Raw genomic sequence first — 20461 nt, 5'->3', positions numbered from 1 at the left:
TTAAAGTGCACATCAAATGTATTAAGATGACAGTATTTTTTTTCTGCAGATTTTTACTTCAGAAAGTCTTCTGCAGCTGAATGAATAAATTATTCTGAGTTATTTAGGGCAAATGTGTCAACTAGACAATTTAAGCCAAAAATACAAAGCTGGCTGCATCATAATCTATCAGCTGAAAAATAAAAACACATTTACCGTCCTTTCTCTTTGACAAACAATCAAAGGCATGCACTACTGGTAGTTACACGCAAGCAGGGAAGAAGAACTTCATTGTTGTGTATTGTAAACAAAATCTTTTATTTTCCTTCATGATATTTGCAGTGATCCTTTATTACAGTCACGGATTTGCTTATTTGGAAAGCATTGTCGTTTGGCTGCTGTTGTTAAGCACAGACAATTCGATAATACAACAATTTCCCTTCGGTTAAGAAACTTGTGTATTGAAACGTTATCTGTGGATTATTGTGCCATCGAAAATAAACACAATGCTTGCTGATCATTCATTCAGCGTGTTCAGCATGTGCTCGTCACTGTCACAGTCTCCTGTTCTGCCACAACACAATTCATCAAATGAAAATAAGGCAACTGTAGAATTTCCATTTGGCTCAAAGAGGTGACTGCTAATGCGAAACAGATTTTTCATAACATCTGTTTTTATGTCAGACGTGATGATGAGAACCGTGGCGTTCTGTTGCGTCTGAGAAATGTGATCTTGGTCTTTGTCAACTATAAAAGCGGTGTTTGTGAGCGGCAATCTCAAAGTTGTTTTTTTTTACATTTTTGGTTTTTGTTTTAGCTAAAGCAACAAAACATCCACAACTTCCAATACCTATGTTTCCACATTACATTTGACCTGTGTGTGTTTTGGTGTGGCTTCACGCTTATTGTCTCATTTAAGTGTGAGTGCTCTTCCCTTAGAGGGTTCCTAGGCAATAAGGTCAGTGGTCACTGGTGATATCAGGGTCTGGTGTCAGAACGAGTTGCACAGTGATGAATGGGAGTAATTTCAGAGCTGTTACACAGTCACAGACATTTTACTCGGGGGAGGGGAGTGTACGAGTGAACACAAAATTTATTATAAATATACATTTACATAACAATTTCTATGTCTTTGTCTCTCTCTCTCTCTCTCTCTATATATATATATATATATATACTTTGTTTACCCTATTCTGTACATGTATTTGTATGTACACAATGTTATTCATGTTGCTACTGATACAAAAGCCATGCAATATCTACAGTACAGTAGACAGTATATCTATGAAACCTAGTTTTGTTCTCAATAAATAGTAATAAATAATCTAACTCATGTTGTTGTATGTTCTACTGCTCATAACATTTACATTACTGCTTTGGATCAACGTATTCCCTTTTTCGTCATGACCTGATGTCAGTTTTAGCTGCTTTGACTGTATTTGCTGATAAGATGATAAGTTCCTTCACTCCACATTCTCTGAAGATAGACATTTCAGTTGGGCGTCTTTGTCCTCAAACGTCACCTTTTTGTTCCTCTTTGGGTCAATCCAAGAGTTGTGAATAATAGCGTTATTGGGGGTAGGGTCCGCCTCGATTATTGACACCACTCGCTTCTTCATCTTGCTTTTCAAGACTTTCTGGAACTTCTGCCTTGTGAAGGCATAGAGTAGTGGGTGAAAGATAGTTGTCCCATAAGCCATGACCAGGAAGCCTAGTCGCAACTTGACCATCAGGTCACTGAGGCCCATGCTGAGGATTATTGTGTTTAGTACCGTGATGGGCGTCCAGCACAGCAAAAAAGTAGACACGATGAGGAGGGACATTCTGAAAACTCTCTTTTGGCGTTCTCGTCTTTCCCTGTGACGTTTAACTGCCCTGCGCAAGGCAATAATGACGGAGACGGAGGTTCGCATACCCAGCGTGGGATTACGGGTGCCACTGCTCTGCGAGCCGTCCGTGGTCTCTTGCTGTGTTGTCATGGTTGTCATGGACAGACGCTTTTTCCTGCGAGCTTTCTTCTTCTGTGAAGCATGGAAGCGTGTACCAATGCGAATGTTGAGCGCTTGCAGGATCTTTGAGTAGGTGATTAGCATGACAATTGCAGTAAAGAAGAAAATAGGAATCTGAGCAAGCAAGTGGTAATAGAGGCCAAGTTCATTGTAGTACTGGTTAGTGGGGACCACGTTCTCCACCAGTGTCTGGTTCCGCTCTGTGTGGCCTTGAGCAAAGAAGCCCACCTCAATAAAGGGTACAAGGAAGCTAACAAAGGATAGCACCCAGATGGTGGCCAGCAGGGCCAGGGCACGACCCATGGTCAGGACTCTGTTGGCTGGTTTGACAGAGATGTCGTAACGATCAAGGGTGATGGCCAGTACATTAGCAGCAGTGGCAACACTAGCGAAGGAAACACAGGCTTCATGGAAGCAACAGACGAGGGCTGTGTCTCCTTCCAGAGAGAGTAGGACCACCACAATGGTGAGAGGGATGCAGCACACGCAAACCAGTACATCCAGCACATGGAGGTTCATAGTGACGATGTTACTGACAGAGCTAATGAGGTTTGACTTCATGCAGTAAAGGGCAAGCACAGTGAGGTTGGAGCTCAGGCCAAGCAGGATTTCTAGCATGAGGAAGCCTGTCAGGGAGACCTGAAAACTAACAGGATATAGGCTGGGGGTCGCCGGACTCATGGTGCCGCTGATGGGCTCAGTGTTGTCGGTGACCGTGATGTTGCTCATGGTGGCTTCTTTTTCAGGGCACATTATCCTGTGTGTAGGGAGTGAAAAAAAAATTTATGAAGTGGAAAAGGAAATGACAGGTTTTTGTTTGTGCACCTCTGGGAAGTTCCATTTAACACTTATGTGATAACTCTTATCAGATGAAGTTATCCAGTAAGAAGGAAGCGTCAGCATTTAAATGAGAAATACCAAGAGCACACACTTAAATAGAGCAATGATTTTCTTTCCTGTTATGCCCTGAAGATTAGATTGTCTCACTACGTGATTGGCATGACTCCTTGGTAACTATACTGTCTCAGTGATCTCTTACTTTTGTGGTTTTCACAGTCCTATTTCAGGCTGTTGCATCTACACCGGAGTCATATCACAGAAACCCTCGACTGAATTCCAATGTTTTCAGTTTCAAGATTGCTTGGTATATTGTTGTTTTGTCAAAACCTACTTGTGGCACAGTGTAGTTCTGAGCATCTACTGAATAACACTTTATAACACATTATATGTTCCTTAGTAACTAAACTAATCATTTTTCACAGCATTTTCTCCATTGCAAAATTATGAATTATAGTTTATAACAAGATGACTCTGCCAAACAGGGATGTTTACATTGTCAGACTTCCAGCTATTAGAGATGCCCATTAAAATACTGAGTGTCTATTCAGGCTAATCAATGGATCAAAGAAAAAAAGCTGCTGGCATTTGGAAATGTCATAAAATTGTTGTTAGGAAGAAGAAAAATTATATCTTACTCTAGGATAAATCATAACAGCTTATTAGTGCATGCATTATTAAACTCATCTAGCCAACCCCAGTCAAATCTGAATATGGTTATTAGATGACATGGAGAACAACAAATGTTTCTGTAATATTTACCCTTGCCTCCAGCACTATCTGAACACCAGAGCGGTGTAATCAGGCCATAGAGTCCATGTTAGATCCACAGAGACGAGCATCGCATCCAAACATTGCTTGTAGAAAAGTGCTTCCGTTCAACTAGAGCCCCCAGCGAGGCTTTTCCTTTTACTGCTAGTCCCTCCCAGAGAGGCCGAAAAACCCCAACTGTCTCACCAAAGATGTCAATGAGTTGTCACTTTTCTCCTTTCTGACCTTGTTGGCAAGAAAGCTAAGCAATTAGCCACCTGTATCCAGTGGATGCTGGGGAACATAGGCTGATGTCTTCTAGGCTGATTTTTTTTTCTTCTCTCAGATCTCTGGTTTGATTTGGTAATGCTGAGATAACTGATAGATGAGCAGAGCAGGGATCAGATGTCTGAGCCACCTCCTGTTTATAGTCGCATGATATTCCCAGGCAGGAGAGTCGCAGCCAAACAAGAAAACATAGAAACGCAGACTCTCTTTCTCCAGTGCAGTGCTAAAATGTACTGCTCATAACATGAGCCTTTTTGCTTCTTTTGTATACAGTGAGAAAATAGCAGTCAGATCTGTGTGTATAAGAAAATAGTTACATCCATATCCATGTCTGGTACTCCAAGAAGCGCAGTTGTCTGTCTGCCATGCAGATATTTCCGGTGCACACCACAGTAATGTCCCACATGTATTTGGGAGAGGTCAGAGTGTCCGGCCAGCATACAGGCCCATGCTTCCCCTGGGAGTACTAATGGAACAGGCCTTCAATCTCTACCTTTCTCATTAGTCTCTGCTCTCTTGGCTCCAGCTGCCATTGACTGAGCACAGATCTCCAGTTTGTCCCACGACATGCTTAAACCTAAATCACCGGAGATGGCATGACTGTAGCGTATGTGTATCCAGTCACAATGACATATGTGAACACTGTCATTTGTGATTACCAGTATTTAAAGGTACTCAGGAGGGCTGGGGTGGGGGCTTGAGTCTGCAATTCAGGCAAAGGTCATTATCGTGAGGTAGTGGATGTCAGTTCACCAGAGAGAGAAATTGCCTTTTAGATTTGTAAAGAGATCCCAGACAATAATTAGTCTTTAGGAGGCCAGATGTGTAAACGGTATCATCTACATGTCCTTCAGTTCCACACCTTTCATTCACAGTGACCTAAAGAGACAGAGAGATAAAAGAGAGAGGACAGGAAAATGGATAATAACGAGAATAAGATAAGGACAGAGAGGGAGTAGAAGGAGAAGAAAAGGGAAGTGTGGGGGACGCATTAGTGAAAGTAGACATATCCTCAGTAGAGAGGCGACAAAGAAATTCTCATTAACAAAGCAGCAAGCCTCTGATGTCTTATCGTGTTCCTGTGCAGAACCTGATGCACTTGGTGAACGAGACAGTAGCACTAATAAAGGGATGCACAAAAGCCACGGAGTATTTTACATCTCGTCGTTCTGTTTTGAGATTCAAGATTAACTGCAGCGTTATCTTGTGATTCTTGTTATGCATGTACATATTAATATAGGAAAATGCTTATTAGGATGCTACTTGTGCAGCAACAGTGTTGGTGACATTGCTGTTGTTGCATTTTCACCAACGGCACAGACTTGCTTAAAGCTTTGGTGGAGTGCGATCCTTTGGGAAACTTGCCACAGAGACATGGATGCCTCCTCGCATGCCTCGATATGTGATCCATGTAATCTCTCTGGAAGAACACGTCTGTCACTCTTCAAGGTTGCAAAAGTGAGATATGCCTTTACTTGTATACCAGAGTGCCATCATAAATGATCATTCCTCTGTAGCACGCAAGACATACAGCACAATTTTAAGGTGAACAACCAAGATTTCATATTTAGTTTCTTATATCACAGAGCATAGGGCATGTGCTTGTTTGTAAGTAGGTGTGTAGCAGTAAGACACAAGTGTGCCCACAGTGGAATACACGTACATTGCAGTGGATAAAATTGAAAAAAGAAGAAAAAGCCTTTTAGACAATCAGCTTCCTTGAATTGCCCATTAAAAACAAAATTGATTTTATTTAGCTACTAATTGGTTTAAGCAAAACCAAATGTTTCTCAATTAAAGTCCTCCAAAAAATGCACTGAAACTGTTCAGGAAATTATATTTGTGGTTTCTAATCCTGCACAATTGTTCTAACAGAGATGTTTGGTCCCTCATTAATCTTTGCTGCCATATACTCTCTGCTCGGCTTAGCGCTGTAGATCAAAGCAATAAGTATAGAGTGCCCCATCACAGCACAGCAAAGCTCACCATGCAGAGTAAACACAGATGCTCCTGAGCTGGTCTGTTCACCACGCTGTCCCCTGTCCTTCCACCTCTGCAACAATTCGGTGCGACTGACAGAAGCTGCTGTTTTTCTCTTGCGCTTCTCCCAGCAGGAATCCAGGACTGAATAGTGATGAACATACAAGGGTCACACAACTGACAGATGTTCTTTCCTTCCTGAGTACCAGACAGAAGAAGTCCAGAAAGATGAGTCTTGACATGGATGTTGGTGGGATTCCCCTTTTTTCCCTCTTTTACCCATTTTACTTTCATCCATCCATGCGCACTGTGAAAACTCCTTTAGCCACCCAACTCTCTGTTGTGATCGCTCCTTCTGTCAGGATAGGAGTGCAAACCATCACACTCCTGGTATCTCTCTCCTGCTCTGCTCCCCTCTTTCTCCCTCACTCCCTCGATCCCTCCCTCCCTCTCTCTCTCTCTCTCTCTTACTGCGGAGGTTTGCAGTGCTCTCCCCATCCTGATTGGTCTTCTGTAATAGGCTTAACTCTTTCCTCTCTGGCAAGGGGAGGTATTTCCTTTTGTTCTGATGCTCTCCTTTTTCCCTGTCAGTGGTTGTAGCATTCCATGTGAGCCTGTAGTGAACAGCGCGGGATTAAAAAAAAACTACTACACTTATGCACAGGGACTTTAGATGTCACTGAGCTAATCACACATCCCGCTTCAAAAGCAATCGGGCAGACTTTCGAAGCAAAAACAGGGGTAATGCATCCAGGATGATGTATTAATTAGCTCTGTCACAATATAATGAACAAATAATGCGTTTGTAGACCGTGGAAGGAATGATGAGGATGAAGAGCCAGAAGAGAGAACCAATATTTCAGCATTGATTTTTGTGCACAGGTCTAATTATGCATGTGCAAGTGAGCATGAGAGACAGCAAAGCTGATAGAGAAGAGGTAAATTCTACATGGGGGAGAAATGGATAATGCAGGAAAGGTAAAATTCAGAAACAGGAGATAGGGTATTGTGGGCTCTGATTGATAGTTTCAATTAAGTTGCTTTGTCAGATCAGTGAGAGGTTGACCACCCTCTATTTCTTTTTCAAGTCTCATTTGTCAGGTGCAGTTATTGTCAGAGGGCATCCTGGTACCTGACAGCCTGCAGTAAAGAAGATGAAGCCAACTGTCATTCTGGCATAGTGACTTGAAAAGAGCAATTAGCCCACACTTAGGTTCAAAATTAGACCTTTACAAATGCGTTCAGGAGAAGAAAATCTGGGAATGCACAGCATATCCAACCTTGAGGTCAATGAGTGATGGTGAAAAAAGAAATCTGCAGAAATCTGTGGTGATCAAAAGCTCACCAAAACTGGGCAGCTGAAGATGAAAAATACACCTAAAATTAATAAAGTGATTGTTTGCAAAAGCTTAAATTTGCGGTTTCAACCTGCCTTATATCAGCAGTCCATGTTTGTGGGTGTGTGCGATGGTGTGGGAAATGTTTTCTTCACTCACTTTAGGCCCCTAAAACCAGTCAATGAATATGTAAATGCTTATCTCGGTATCACTGCTGAATATGTGTCTTAATAGCCCCCTGTTTTCCATCTTCTAATGGCTACTCCTGTCGTGTTATTACACTATATCACAATCCAAAAGTTGTGTTAATATAGTTTTGTCAATATAACATTGGAGACAGTAGCCTATTAGGCATGTGCTCTGAAGATCCAGATTCAGCATCTTGGATGTTGTAGAATTGAGACATTTTTAGGATGAATGTGTATCTAACACATCGGCAGAAGTGACATAATGCAATAATTTTAACATGGACTCAGGAACATTTCCAGCATCCAGCGTTGAGAGCTAAGGGAGAAAGAGGGGTTGGTAAGTGCTCAGTAAGTGTAGTAATTGCACTTTATCATCTGCCACCTACTTTTCAAGGCATTTAGAGTTTTTGGTATCAAAGGTCTAAATAAGACTATGAATTACAGCACCCAGTTTCAAATAAATCAGTCACTCTATCAAGTATCCATCCATGCATCTTCTTCTCCTTTTATGTCAATATTTCACTAGCTCGAGCACTTCAAAAGTGAGGATTTTCTGATTGCTCAATTTCAAATTTACATTGTTGTTCATCGATTCGGTTTGAAAACCACAGGTGTGAAAAGGTAACTTGTGATGACAGTTTTTTAATATTTTCTGACATTAGATTGGGTAAACTTTTGTAGCCAACTATTTGTAAAGAATTATTTTGCAAATGTAATGCGGTGCCTCTTTCATTTTTATTCTGTTCTTCTGCTAGAGCTGAAAAAGAGTTGTACACCAATGGAAATACGTAATCTGTAAAACTGGTAGTGCCACATAGACCTGGCGTTGTATGGTAACAAACCAGTTGAGATATGGGAAGTCTTTTCTGAGCTAATAAGCTTGCAGCTCAGGCAGTTATGTGTTTCTACTTTTTCTCTAACAGATTCACACGCTGATTAAACACGTTTAGTAGAATTTGTCATTCATTTTATCATTTACAGGATGCATGGCATCACTAATCTGTTAGCTTCCATTAGCAAGAAACAAAAATGAACTCTAGTGGATGATTCTGTATCTTCCTCTATGAGTGTTGCAGTGCACACTTCTACCAAAATATATGTGGGGCTGACGGACTCCGGTTGAAATTAGTTTTTTACATATTGCTGAACTCTAGTTGAAAGTGACGTGGTGAGCTTTGCAGCGGGTTTAATGGAATCCACTGCTTGACACTGTACCAATGCCAGCTCCTTCAGTGTAAACCAAATTGGAAGTCAAGGGGAAAACAGCTTCACCATCGCTATCACTGAATCATGTGTTTTCTCGCAAGAATCCATAGAGTGATAGCTGTGAACAGGTAGCTGCAAATAAAAATGCGTTCTCAAAGCTATCAATAGAAAGGACAAGGTTAGTATTTCATTTCCATGAATATTTCATTGAGCTTTTTCGCTCCATCTCATATACTCTACTGTCTGATATTCACTGCAGTTTTATTTTTTAGTCTCTGCGTGCCTGTAGATGTCCATGGATATGCTGCATGCATGTTTTTGTAGATATTCAAATGTGTGAATATCTTCGCCTATGCAAGATCCTCCTTGGCACAGAATGTGTGATGTGTCTGTGAAGAGGACCCTCTCTGGCCTTAGCCCATCAGATGAAGCAGATGCAGATGTGCCAGACAGGGGCTGTCTTATAACAAGTGTACAATTTGCATGCCAAACATCAGCAGGCAATCATGCATTACAGGGAGGGAGCAATATGGGCCAGAGAAACCTACCGCATTCACTTTTATCTCTGTCCTGCAGCATGCATTGTGCAGGACACAATTTGGTGCCACTGTGATTTGTCCCAGAACGAAACTGCTCTCACCTGATCTATGGAAACTGCCCTTTTAACAAAGCCCGAGGAGCTCCTGCTCTAGCCTCATGCGAACATGGGCGGTCATTTGGAAAAGGAGAAAGGAAAATGATGTCTCCTGAGCTGCTCCTGTATTTGCTTTCCTTGTTGTAGGAAATTCTTCCCACCTATGGCTTAAATCCCTCATTTGCCTATTCATTACTAATCAATCCTTGCTTTCGAGAGAAATCAAATGCCAAACTCTTATTTTTACTCTTAGGATCAAGGAGGGCTGAATGATGAGCTAGTCTAAATAACCACTGTGTTGTGCAATCAGCACTTAGAGTGAAAAATTAAACTGGCAAAATGAGAGTTGTTAGCTTCATGAAAGTCGATCTTTCATGGAATAATGAGGAGGATTAAATGACTTTGTGAACATAAAAAGATTGAAAGAGTGGAGTGTCTTGCTGGAGTCACGAAAACCATTAATATGTCCTAAAAATGAGAGATCATGAAGCTGTCAAAAGATTTGTAAGCAATTGAGAACACAGACAAATACTTTCTATGGTATTAAAAGAACAGCTGCAAAAAGCTCATCTTGAGCAGCAAAGTGGCATCAGCAGGAAACACAAACCAGCATTTTGGGTACTTGTAACCAAAACCCAGACAGAGAAACATTTGCAGTGAATTGCCACTCAGCCCTAATAAGACTACAACGTCAGAAAGGAGGTGGTGGACAGATGATCTTGCTGGAATATTGACCAGTGAAATGGAAATATCTCATTAGAATCTCTTCTATGGTGTGAAAAGAAGATATCTTCCAGAATAATATTATCATCATGCAGGACAACACACCATCCCATGCTGCACAAAAAAGACTTCTTGGTTGCTATGGAAATAAAAGGAGAAAGAAATTCATGGTGTGGCATCATCCCCTGACCTAAACCCTGATGAAAACCTAGGATGAGGGAAGGTATAAGCATGCCTTGAAGCAGTAGTGGCAGAAACCATACATGGACTTAAAGTTGAAAGGATTAGAGAGCTCGTAAACTGATAACAGAAAAAGGGCCTTTGTATGACTCTGTAGTTTGAGTTGTAAGTATTTTTTTGAAGATTGTTCTGTTCATGACACAAACACAACACATATCTGTTTGGCGTCTGTTATGACCTGCTGAATGGTTTTAAACTTTATTCTGCATTGTAATTTGGTCCAATGTATTTTGTTCTTTTCAAAAATGTGTCAGATTGTAAACAGTTGAGCACAATCTGATATCGTTATGTTCTTGTTCTTGTTCTGTCACTTTGTGCTGTGGGCTTGTTTCCATCCTCAGAGAGGAATTTGAAAAATTATCAGACAAGACTTGAATACTCCAAATTTGCTTATGTTATAAAAAAAAAGATTGTATTAATTTTTTTTTCATATGCTCTAACTTGATTTGTCCAGCCACCTATCCCACACAGTGATATAAGTTTTTGAAAGTTTACACATGTACTTCTGAGCGTTTTCTCCAGTGAATTATCAGAAAACAGGTAAATTATCCAGGGTACCAACTATCTTTTTTTCTTTTACTCAACATACCGTATTTTTCAGGCTGTAAGGCGCACTTAAAATCCTTTAATTTCCTCAAAAATTGACAGCGCCATATAATCCGGTGCGCCTTATGTATGAATTCTGGTTGTGCTTACTGACCTCAAACCAATTTTATGTGGTACACGGTGCTCAAAAATCTGTCAAAAAATGTTTCAGTATGACTTTGGCAAACTATGAAGCCACACCGCTTGATGGATAGTTGGGTTACTGAAGTTGGGCTAGCTGGTATATAATGATGTGCTACGTGATTGCTAGCGATACAGCTATGTTAGCTTAACATAAACACAGTAAAGCTGGATGATAAATGCTAACTTTTTTCCACTCGATAAAAGTTAACGCGAGGGTTCCCAATGGTTAGAGACAAATGCAATCGCATGGCAGGATGCTGTAAACGGACCACACTTCAGTCAGGAGAACAACTGAGATAATCCATCCACAATACAAGGTTAGTCATTAATGTACTGCAAAAACATGGGAACAGAGCAGCTGCGAGAGAATTCAACATTAATGAATCAATGGTACAGAAGTGGAGGAAGCAAGAAGAATGAGTTGAGTAAAGTTTGACTTATCTGACTGTTTTGTTCTGCTTAATGTGCCTTATGGTCTGAAAAATATGGTAATCAAAATTAATGCAGAGTTGATATTTAAGCTATGAAATTTCTCATTATATTGATGCTCAATAGTTTATTCTCGGAAAATCAGTCTGTATTAAAAACAAGTCTTTGACTTTAGATTATAACAGCTGGAGATGGTATATGATTGAATTACTGTAACTTGGAAAATTTCTACAGTATGAAGGTAAGATTACGCGTGACTTCATAAAATATGCTAAAATGATTCAAACATTTAAAGTAATGCATAATCTCTAAAAGATTATAAAACATACTGACCTTAACCTTCAGTGAATAATACATTTACACTTAGAATGTAACAATAAACATTATACTTTCATACGGTGCTCAAAGCAATTAAATGAGCACTTTTTAATCAGAGTATAGCATCAAGTCAATTAACTTATGGGATATTGATCTGGTCAGTCAAATAGCAGAGGGGGGTGTTAGTTAATCAGCTGCTTTGGTGTTAATGAAATTAACAACAGGTGCACTAGAGGGGTAACCAGGAGGCAACCCCCAAAACAGGAATAGCTTTATAGTTGGAGGCCACTGACAGGGCTGTAGAAGGTCTTTTAAAGATCAGATACAAACCTCTACAGGCTAGACAACAGCACCCTGGCTGCCATTAGGTATTAGGATGACATCCTTGGACCCATTGTTAGAACCTTAGTGCAGTGGAGTGGGTCCTGGATTCTCAACAATGCCCGGCCTCATGTGGCTGTCCATCAAGGCAATTCATGGAGGATGAAGGAATTGATACCAGGGACCAGCCTTCACACTAGATCTAATAAAACACCTCTGGGACATTATGTTTGCGTCCATCCGACTCCAACAAGTTGAATCTCAGACTGTCCAGGAGCTCAGTAATGCCCTGGCCCAGATCTGGCAGGAGATCCCCCAGGACACCATCCGTCATCTCATTAGGAGCATGCTCCGGTATTGTCAGGCTTGCATACAAGCATTTTTTAAATTTATTTATTTTTTACATTTCAGTGTTGCCTTTGAATTCAGCCCTCTGTAGGATGATAATCTTTATTTCCATCAAACAGTTTGGCATCCTATCATTCTTAAATCATTACCCAGTCCACATCAGTATAGATACTTATTATGATTTCTTTTTCCCATTGAGATCTGATGTGTTTTTCAAAGTGTTTTTTAAATTTTTGGAGCAGTGTTATGTTTACATGATGATCGTGATCATCCCTTCGGAAAGATGACATTGTATACATGTTTTCCATCCCTTCCTAACGAGCAAAGATACCCAGTGTTGCTGTGGCCTTCAGAGTCTAATGATCTTTGTTGTCTGTGTGTTTCAAACAAGGATTTCCCTCTGTGGTGGGTCTCCGATGGCTAGTGAGCACAGAAATTTGGATTTGTATTAGTAGTTAGTCAGAAAGCCAAAGGCACCGACAACATTCGGGCACTGGCAGTGTCACTTAGTGTTATGTTTTTGAATGTTACTATGTTCTATGTAGAGCAAGCTACTTAAAAAATGCCCCTACAGGGATTAATAAAGTTGTTTAAATTCTTTTTTTGTGTGTGTGTGTGTGGTTTTTTTTTTGTAATAATACTAACACAATAAAAACAGACACAAAGACGTGTGCAGACCGACTTCAAGCCTCTGGGGCTGAGATGTCCTTTGCACAAAGCATGCTTGAAAAATAATCAATTTGTCCTGATGTGTATTCAAAGCATGGATTATTCAAAAAAAATCCCCCAAACCAGTTACTAAATAGTCAATGACAACAAATTGGTTACTGAAGTCCTTTAACTGCTTGCTCATATAGAGTGGCTGTTTAAGAAAAAAGCCATATTTCCCAAGGGCAGCAGCTTGGCCTGATGAAACGCTGAGATGACAAGCACTGTGTTGCTCTGATGGCCGCCTGCCTGTAGGGAGTAGCCTGAACGTGTGCATCTGCGTGTTTATCTGCAGAATGTGTGTGGTTTGCCTGTACGTGCTTCCCCCAAGATTCAGGCTCTCACTGCACTCGTACCTCCCTGTGAGCGCGTGGGGGTCCCACATGCATCGCCTTGCGTTCCCACGCCTTGGTCAACACTCTTTGACATTGCTAACGTAAACAGATGTTGTGCTGCAACAGGAAATGGACAACTTCTGAGGGGCTGATGGAAAAAAAGCTGTTATTCTCAGTGACAGAGAACAGTGACAAGGTCACAGTTCAGCAGAAAAAAAAGCAAGGAATGTCTCCCAGGCGTCAGCATTTGCGGAGCCTATTGGGGATTGAAGAAACTCGATGGACAATCGCCAATTTCTTGCTCAAAGTTAAACAGTTGACCTCACCTAGTTACAACTTTAGGGTTATAACCCTACTGACCTGCTGCATCATCCGGACTGCAAATCACAGGCAGAGTACCAAGGTCATATCTAAGCACAGCAGGGAAGGACAGGTGATTGACTATGACAGAGAGAGACACAAAATGACAGAGTGAGAAAGAGAGGAAGACAAAGATTACATAATGGTGGCACCTGTATATTCAACTGTTGAGTAATAGCTGTAAAATAAATAAATAAATAAAAAAGATTAAATCGCAGCTTTTATTGAAGCTCTTCATTAAGTGTCACAGCATAACACAAGCCAGAACAATAAAACTGTTCAATAACTGGGAAAAGACACGATTTCACTATCCATAAGATTCAGGCTCGTGTTCACCTGTTCGTCATCAAGCTCAAGGAGGATGTGAGAACTATTTTCCTTTCACCTTCTTTTCCAAAGGTACACTTGGACCAAGGCCAAAGAGGACTGCTCGGTGGTCAAGCCCCAAGCAAAAAACACCAAGGACGTTGGAATTTACTTTTATCCTTTTCTTCTCTTCTTCTCTCCTTCTCCTTCAACTCTGTCTCTTCGAAATTGTTTTCTCAATTACATTTACTGTAAGTGCCTCATAAATAAAATCTACTGCCTGCAGGGAAGGGTTCCAATATTACACCTTGTAGACACAGGCAGTATGGCACAAGCCTTTTTGCTGTGCTTCTCTCCCTTGAATTTCCCATTTTTGCTCCTGCCCTTTCTTGTGCCTTTGCATACTTTCTTCTTTCTCGCTTTCCTTAGTAGGGCCTAACGATAATTAGGCACTGCTAGCTTTTGCCTTGTGCCTAGTCACCGCTTGTCATTTAGGCCACTCTTGTCAGCGATTCGCCACTAATGGCCTACTCCCTTGGCTCTGTCAGCCAGGATGTTCCCATCTTCTTCACCTGCTACCAATAAGGCCTGCCTCAAGCCACTGTTGCACAAAGATCAGAGCCTTTGTGTCTGCATATGCCACACCATTTGGGGATCTTCACAGCATCTCGGCTCCTCCTTAGACTGAGTTCATAATCCACATGCCGATTCGAACACCTCAGCAGGGATGGTATCGTGGCTGCATGTCCGCTCGTCTGGTGAAAGCAAGGAAGCAAGACAGTGAATCTGGTGAAGGCTACTATCTATCATATAAAAGTAAGGAATTAAAATTGACCTAACCTCTAATCCATAAGACAAGATGTAAAGGGTCTCAATGTGTGCAAAAAACAAAAAAAAAGCGTGAAGACAGCTCTCACTCCTACTTCTTGACTGTGTGAATGGGATGAAATAGATGTCAATTATATATAATTAGGGTAAAATTCAGCACTAGGCTGCTCATCTTCCGCTGCTTACTGCAAAGACGATGTTAGCTGTGAATTGAGTTCTTTATTTTATTTTGGGATGGATGGATCTCGACCTCTGACGGGTGTGGCGTGGACGATTTATCTTGCACAGAATTACTGCAGTGTCACTGCAGAGTATTTAGCCTTTTTAGAGCATCAGTGACACCAGGTGCATTTCAGTCCAGTCTCCCATGTTTCATTAAGATGACTGCTGCTTAGGAGTGTGACAGTCTGCGTGGGTGGCAGCTGTAGGGTATGGGCCCTGTCTGTGTGCATACTGGGCTCCTGCCCTTGATTGTCTGGCACAGGGTCAAGGTAACAGGGCTGGTCAATACTGTCTGCACTTCTCACTGTCAAAGCACGTAGTTTAATAACACTCAGATGTGTGTGACTGAAGTGTTTTTGCTCGTAGGTGTCCGGTCTGTTCTTTTAAGGTGCTATTAATTTTGATGCTGTTTTTTTTTTCTTCCTATGTTTTGCTATTAGTCATGTTAAAGTAGACTGCCAAAATATTTCTATATAATCAGTACATCATTACATGACATAGTGACTGACTCATCCGCTTGCACTCTACCATGCACATCCTGTTTCGTGCGCTTAATTGTAGTCTGTGATCAAACAGTTTCATCCGGTAGTGTCACAGGAAATTGTGCACTAGTTCATTCAAAAAGTAGGAAGAACCTAGAATATTATTCAGACATCTCTGTGGGGTTTATTATTTAGCTATCATTTTCCATTAAGAGATGTTTGCCTCCACTATGAATAGGTCTTGCTGTCTGCATGGAGGAAGCTTACTCATCTCAGCAGAATGCAAACTGATCGTACTTTATCCAGGCAGAAATCCAGGGAGGGTGACTTGGGAATTTAATTGAGTGGGTGATGGTGTAAAATAGCGGTGGGTGAAATGACTGTCACTTTAAAAAAACAAAAAAATACAAGAAAACAAAGAATCTATCTATCTATCTATCTATCTATCTATCTATCTATCTATCTATCTATCTATCTATCTATCTATCTATCTATCTATCTATCTATCTATCTATCTATCTATCTATCTATCTATCTATCTATCTATCTATCTATCTTAGTGATTCTAGGTAAATGGCACTCCAGCAGGGGTCCTTCTTACAGTCACTGTATCTATTGCCCTAGTAATAATATTTTGCTCTTTTTATAAACTAGCAAGTTGGGCTGAGCCTGAATATGTGGGTCATATTATTTTAATGGAAAGAAAAAGCAAGTGACATCACTTGCATATAAATACAAGGGTTTATTGTCTTACAGTTTTTCTCTATTGGTTTAGCTCATTTCTTGAAACAGAAATGACATTCTCAAAATAACATGGACAAACCTCCAAACCTCTTGGCAAATGTTCACAACAGAATGGCATTTCTCATTCACTTCATCAAATGGCAAATGCCTTAGTACATGTCTCAATTGTCTCAGTGCATCTTTGCAAATGATTAAGTACAAGTAGCCTACAGTTATACAGTTAGCCCACATTTAGCACATTTTCCAAATGAATAGATCTTGTAGATCTAAACTGATTAGTTGATTCTCAGTCTAATGATCATTCCCTTCAAAACATGTCAGCATGATTTCATTGTATAAGTACTCGCATGCACAACTGTCTGTTCAATTGTCAACATTGGTCAAGAACATAATACCATGAATACCATATATGAATTTCTTTGAATATGTGATAAATTGATGACAGTCATTGACAGTCAGGTGAAACTAAACTAATGAAGGGGGAGTGTCACACACAGGTGTTGTCCATGATTGTGTGCTGCCAAACACAGATATATAGAGCTTGACCAGAGCCAGTCCGATCTCTGAACATGGATAGACAAGGCCAAGCAAACGGACAAGGGGAAGTTCTTCCTCAAGGAAGAGGAGGAGGAGGAAGAAGAAGAAGAAGAAGAAGAAGAGGAGGAGGAGGACTGAGAATGCGTGGTGGAGGAATAGGGGGAAGAGGCCGAGGAGCGCGAAGACACTGTACTGTTCCGAATGAAATTCGGGCCACAATTATAGACCATGTCATAAACCATGGCCTCACAATGGCAGAGGCAGGTCGTCGAATGCAGCCTAATGTGCCTCGCTCTACAGTCTCCTCCATCATCCAAACCTTTCGCAGGGAAAACAGGTATGTACTCTATGTAATCTATGATGGAATTATATGTTGTATAGGACAGGGCACTGTGCGTGAGGCAAAAAATGTATAACTTACTGTAGAGATTTTGTGTGCATCTGCCTACAGTAGTAGGTCTATACTAGCAGGTGGAGAGGACTAGTGGAATGTTGTGATACTAAATATGACAAGAAATATATTGAACAAATCACTGTAAACTATGGAATTACATAATTTATACAGTTTAGAGTAGTATTCCAGTCACTGTGCAATGTTGCATTAGGATTGTGGTGAAGTTACTGTGAGTAAAACAATAATACAATTACATTGGTAACTTACTGTATTCTGTTCTATGTGTAGGATTGGACGACAACCTCGCGTGGGTGGCAGAGGAAAACTGCTCAATGAACAACAGGAAAGAGAGCTTTGTAACATGGTGATGGCAAATAATGCCATCACATTGAGACAGATCCGTGATGCCATCCTTCAGGACAATCATATATTCCAGAATATAAACACAATAAGCATCTCCACAATAGACCGGGTTTTGAAGAAACATCAGATGACAATGAAACAAATCTACAGGGTACCATTTGAGAGGAACTCTGACAGAGTGAAGGAGCTGCGCTACCAGTGTGTAAATGTAAGTCAGTTACTGGTCTCATTATAACCTTACCTGTAATCACAGTAAGCAGTAGTTCACTTATTTGGTTTCAATACCTCCTTTACCTGATTTCAGAATCAGTATTTGCTGCATCTGACTTCAACAATTTCAACAGAAAACTGCAGTTTACTGTATGATACAATTCTTATTATAATCCTTATTTTGTTGTCTCCCAATCAAATCTAATACTGTAGGTTTTACTGTAACATCTCAGTGAGTCATCAGTATTTCCCGCTCCCCTTTCTATCAAATACCCCTGCAGTACTTCCTCATAGGCCTATCACTAGTTTAGAACCACTGGAGTAGTGGCCTGTAGTATATTGAACCTGTGGGGGAGAACATGTAATTGTCTAACTGTAGTATACGACTCTTCTGTATGACTGATTTTATGTTCTTCACTCTATTTTAGAGAATAATGGCATTGGAAGGACATGAGACCCCTCACATCCTGGTGTTCGTGGATGAAGCTGGCTTCAACCTGGCCAAGGGCCGAAGACATGGCCGTAATATTATTGGCCACCGGGCCACAGTGGGTGTCCCAGGTCAGCGAGGGGGCAATATAACTATGTGTGCTGGCATTTCTGAGAATGGTGTGGCCACTCACATCCCCAGTCTTGGCCCATACAACACACACAAGCTCATCATCTTCTTGGATCGCCTTTATACCAATTTTATCCCTGAAAATGAGAGAGGTCTCATAGGGCCTCACGTACCCATTTATGTAATTGTGTGGGACAATGTCAATTTCCACCATAGCCCACTCATTAGGGGCTGGTTTGCAACGCATCCAAGGATGGCCATGGAGTTCCTACCACCTTACTCTCCTTTCCTCAATCCGATAGAGGAGTTTTTCTCTGCTTGGAGGTGGAGAGTGTATGAGCATCATGCTCAGGATCAGCCGTCCCTGCTCCATGCTATGGACGCAGCGTGTGACGACATTACAGGAGATCAATGCAGGGGATGGTTGCGGCATGCACGCCGTTTCTTCCCTCGTTGCATCGCTAGAGAAAGTATCCGCTGTGATGTGGACGAGAATCTGTGGCCAGACGGACAACAGCGTGTAGATAATAAGGAGGGGGAAGACAGTGGACAAGAGCGGGAGAATGAGTACAGCGACCACTGAATAAGTCCTTGTTTTTTGATTTTGTGTTCATACAATTTACTACTGTAATGTACATTTTCTTTTTACATATGTATGAAACTTTCTTTGCGTGTGAATAAACAATGGTTATCATTTCCTTGGTAGTGTGAGAGCAATCTGTGATGTCAAACCTTGGAGGCTACTCTTTTCTGTTGTATATTGTTGGTCCTCTGCCATAGTGACAAAACATCTCAACATTTTGTATGGCAGTACTCACACAATGCCAAAGGGACGATGCATTTTGGGGGCACTGACTATTCAGATTAGAAAGAAATGTACAGGGTGGGCCATTTATATGGATACACCGTAATAAAATGGGAATGATTGGTGATATTAAAGTCCTGTTTGTGGCACATTAGTATATGTGAGGGGGCAAACTCCTCAAGATGGGTGGTGACCATGGTGGCCATTTAGAAGTCGGCCATCTTGGATACAACTTTTGTTTTTTCAATAGGAAGAGGGCCATGTGACACATCAAACTTATTGGTAATGTCACAAGAAAAACAATGGTGTGCTTGGTTTCAACGTAACTTTATTCTTTCATGAGTTATTTACAAGTTTCTCTTTGTTCACAGCCATTGACATGTCGAAGAGGTTAACACGTGAGGAGCGGATCGAAATTGTGTTGATATCTGGTGAACGCAGTAACCGGGTCATTGCAACAGATTTCAATGCAAGACACCCTACGAGACCACCCATCTCCCACGCTACAGTTAGCAAACTGCTTGCTAAGTTTCGTGGAACTGGTTCAGTGTTGGATTTACCAAAATGTGGACGCAAGAAAACTGTCACTAATGAAGAAACATCAGTGGCTGTCCTAGCTTCATTCAGCAAGAGCCCACAGCGTAGCACTCGCCGCATGTCACTGGAGAGTGGCATTAGTCGAACATCCCTTCGGCGGATATTAGCTACTCACAAATGGCACCCTTACAAACTCCAGCTACTGCAGCATCTCAACGAGGATGACCCAGATCGGCGCACAGAATTTGCAGAATGGGCAAAACAAAAATTGGAACAGGACCCTCAGTTCACACAGAAGATTTTGTTCAGTGATGAGGCAAACTTTTATGTGAATGGTGAAGTTAACAAACAAAACCACCGCTATTGGTCTGACACTAACCCACATTGGATGGATCCCTCCAAGACTGTTGGACCAACAAAAGTGATGGTTTGGTGTGGTATATGGGGTACAAGGATAGTGGGTCCATTCTTCATCAATGGAAACCTCAAGGCCACTGGATATTTGAAATTGCTACATGATGATGTGTTTCCCTCTTTATGCACTGAAGCTGGCACGTTCCCTGAGTTTTTCCAGCAAGATGGTGCACCACCACATTATGGGTGCCAGGTCCGAGCATTCCTAGATGAACAGTTTCCTGGAAAGTGGATTGGTCGTCGTGGGCCAGTTGAATGGCCCCCAAGGTCTCCCGATCTGACCCCCTTAGACTTTTATCTTTGGGGTCATCTGAAGGCAATTGTCTATGGTGTGAAGATAC

At 41.3% G+C, this 20461-nt stretch overlaps 1 protein-coding gene across 1 annotated transcript; it reads right to left on the bottom strand.

Moving 5' to 3' along the window:
* Nucleotides 1–150: 150 nt before the first annotated feature.
* Nucleotides 151–6241, bottom strand: LOC134631256 (G-protein coupled receptor 22-like). Its single transcript, XM_063479414.1, has 3 exons — nt 5850–6241; nt 3588–4742; nt 151–2745 (listed from the first exon to the last, which is right to left on the bottom strand). The coding sequence occupies exon 3, from the start codon at nt 2739–2741 to the stop codon at nt 1443–1445; it is 1299 nt and encodes a 432-aa protein (XP_063335484.1). The 5' UTR covers nt 2742–2745; nt 3588–4742; nt 5850–6241; the 3' UTR covers nt 151–1442.
* Between the last annotated feature and the right edge of the window lie 14220 nt (nt 6242–20461).

This window comes from Pelmatolapia mariae, linkage group LG7, assembly GCF_036321145.2.
Source record: "Pelmatolapia mariae isolate MD_Pm_ZW linkage group LG7, Pm_UMD_F_2, whole genome shotgun sequence".
Taxonomy (NCBI): Eukaryota; Metazoa; Chordata; class Actinopteri; order Cichliformes; family Cichlidae; genus Pelmatolapia; species Pelmatolapia mariae.
The sequence above is the reverse complement of the archived record's forward strand: the minus strand, read 5'-3'. Positions and strand labels throughout refer to the sequence as shown.

Bases quoted from the DNA above. Each gene is read 5' to 3' on its own strand.
- LOC134631256 (XM_063479414.1), bottom strand. From the start codon at position 2,741: ATGTGCCCTGAAAAAGAAGCCACCATGAGCAACATCACGGTCACCGAC.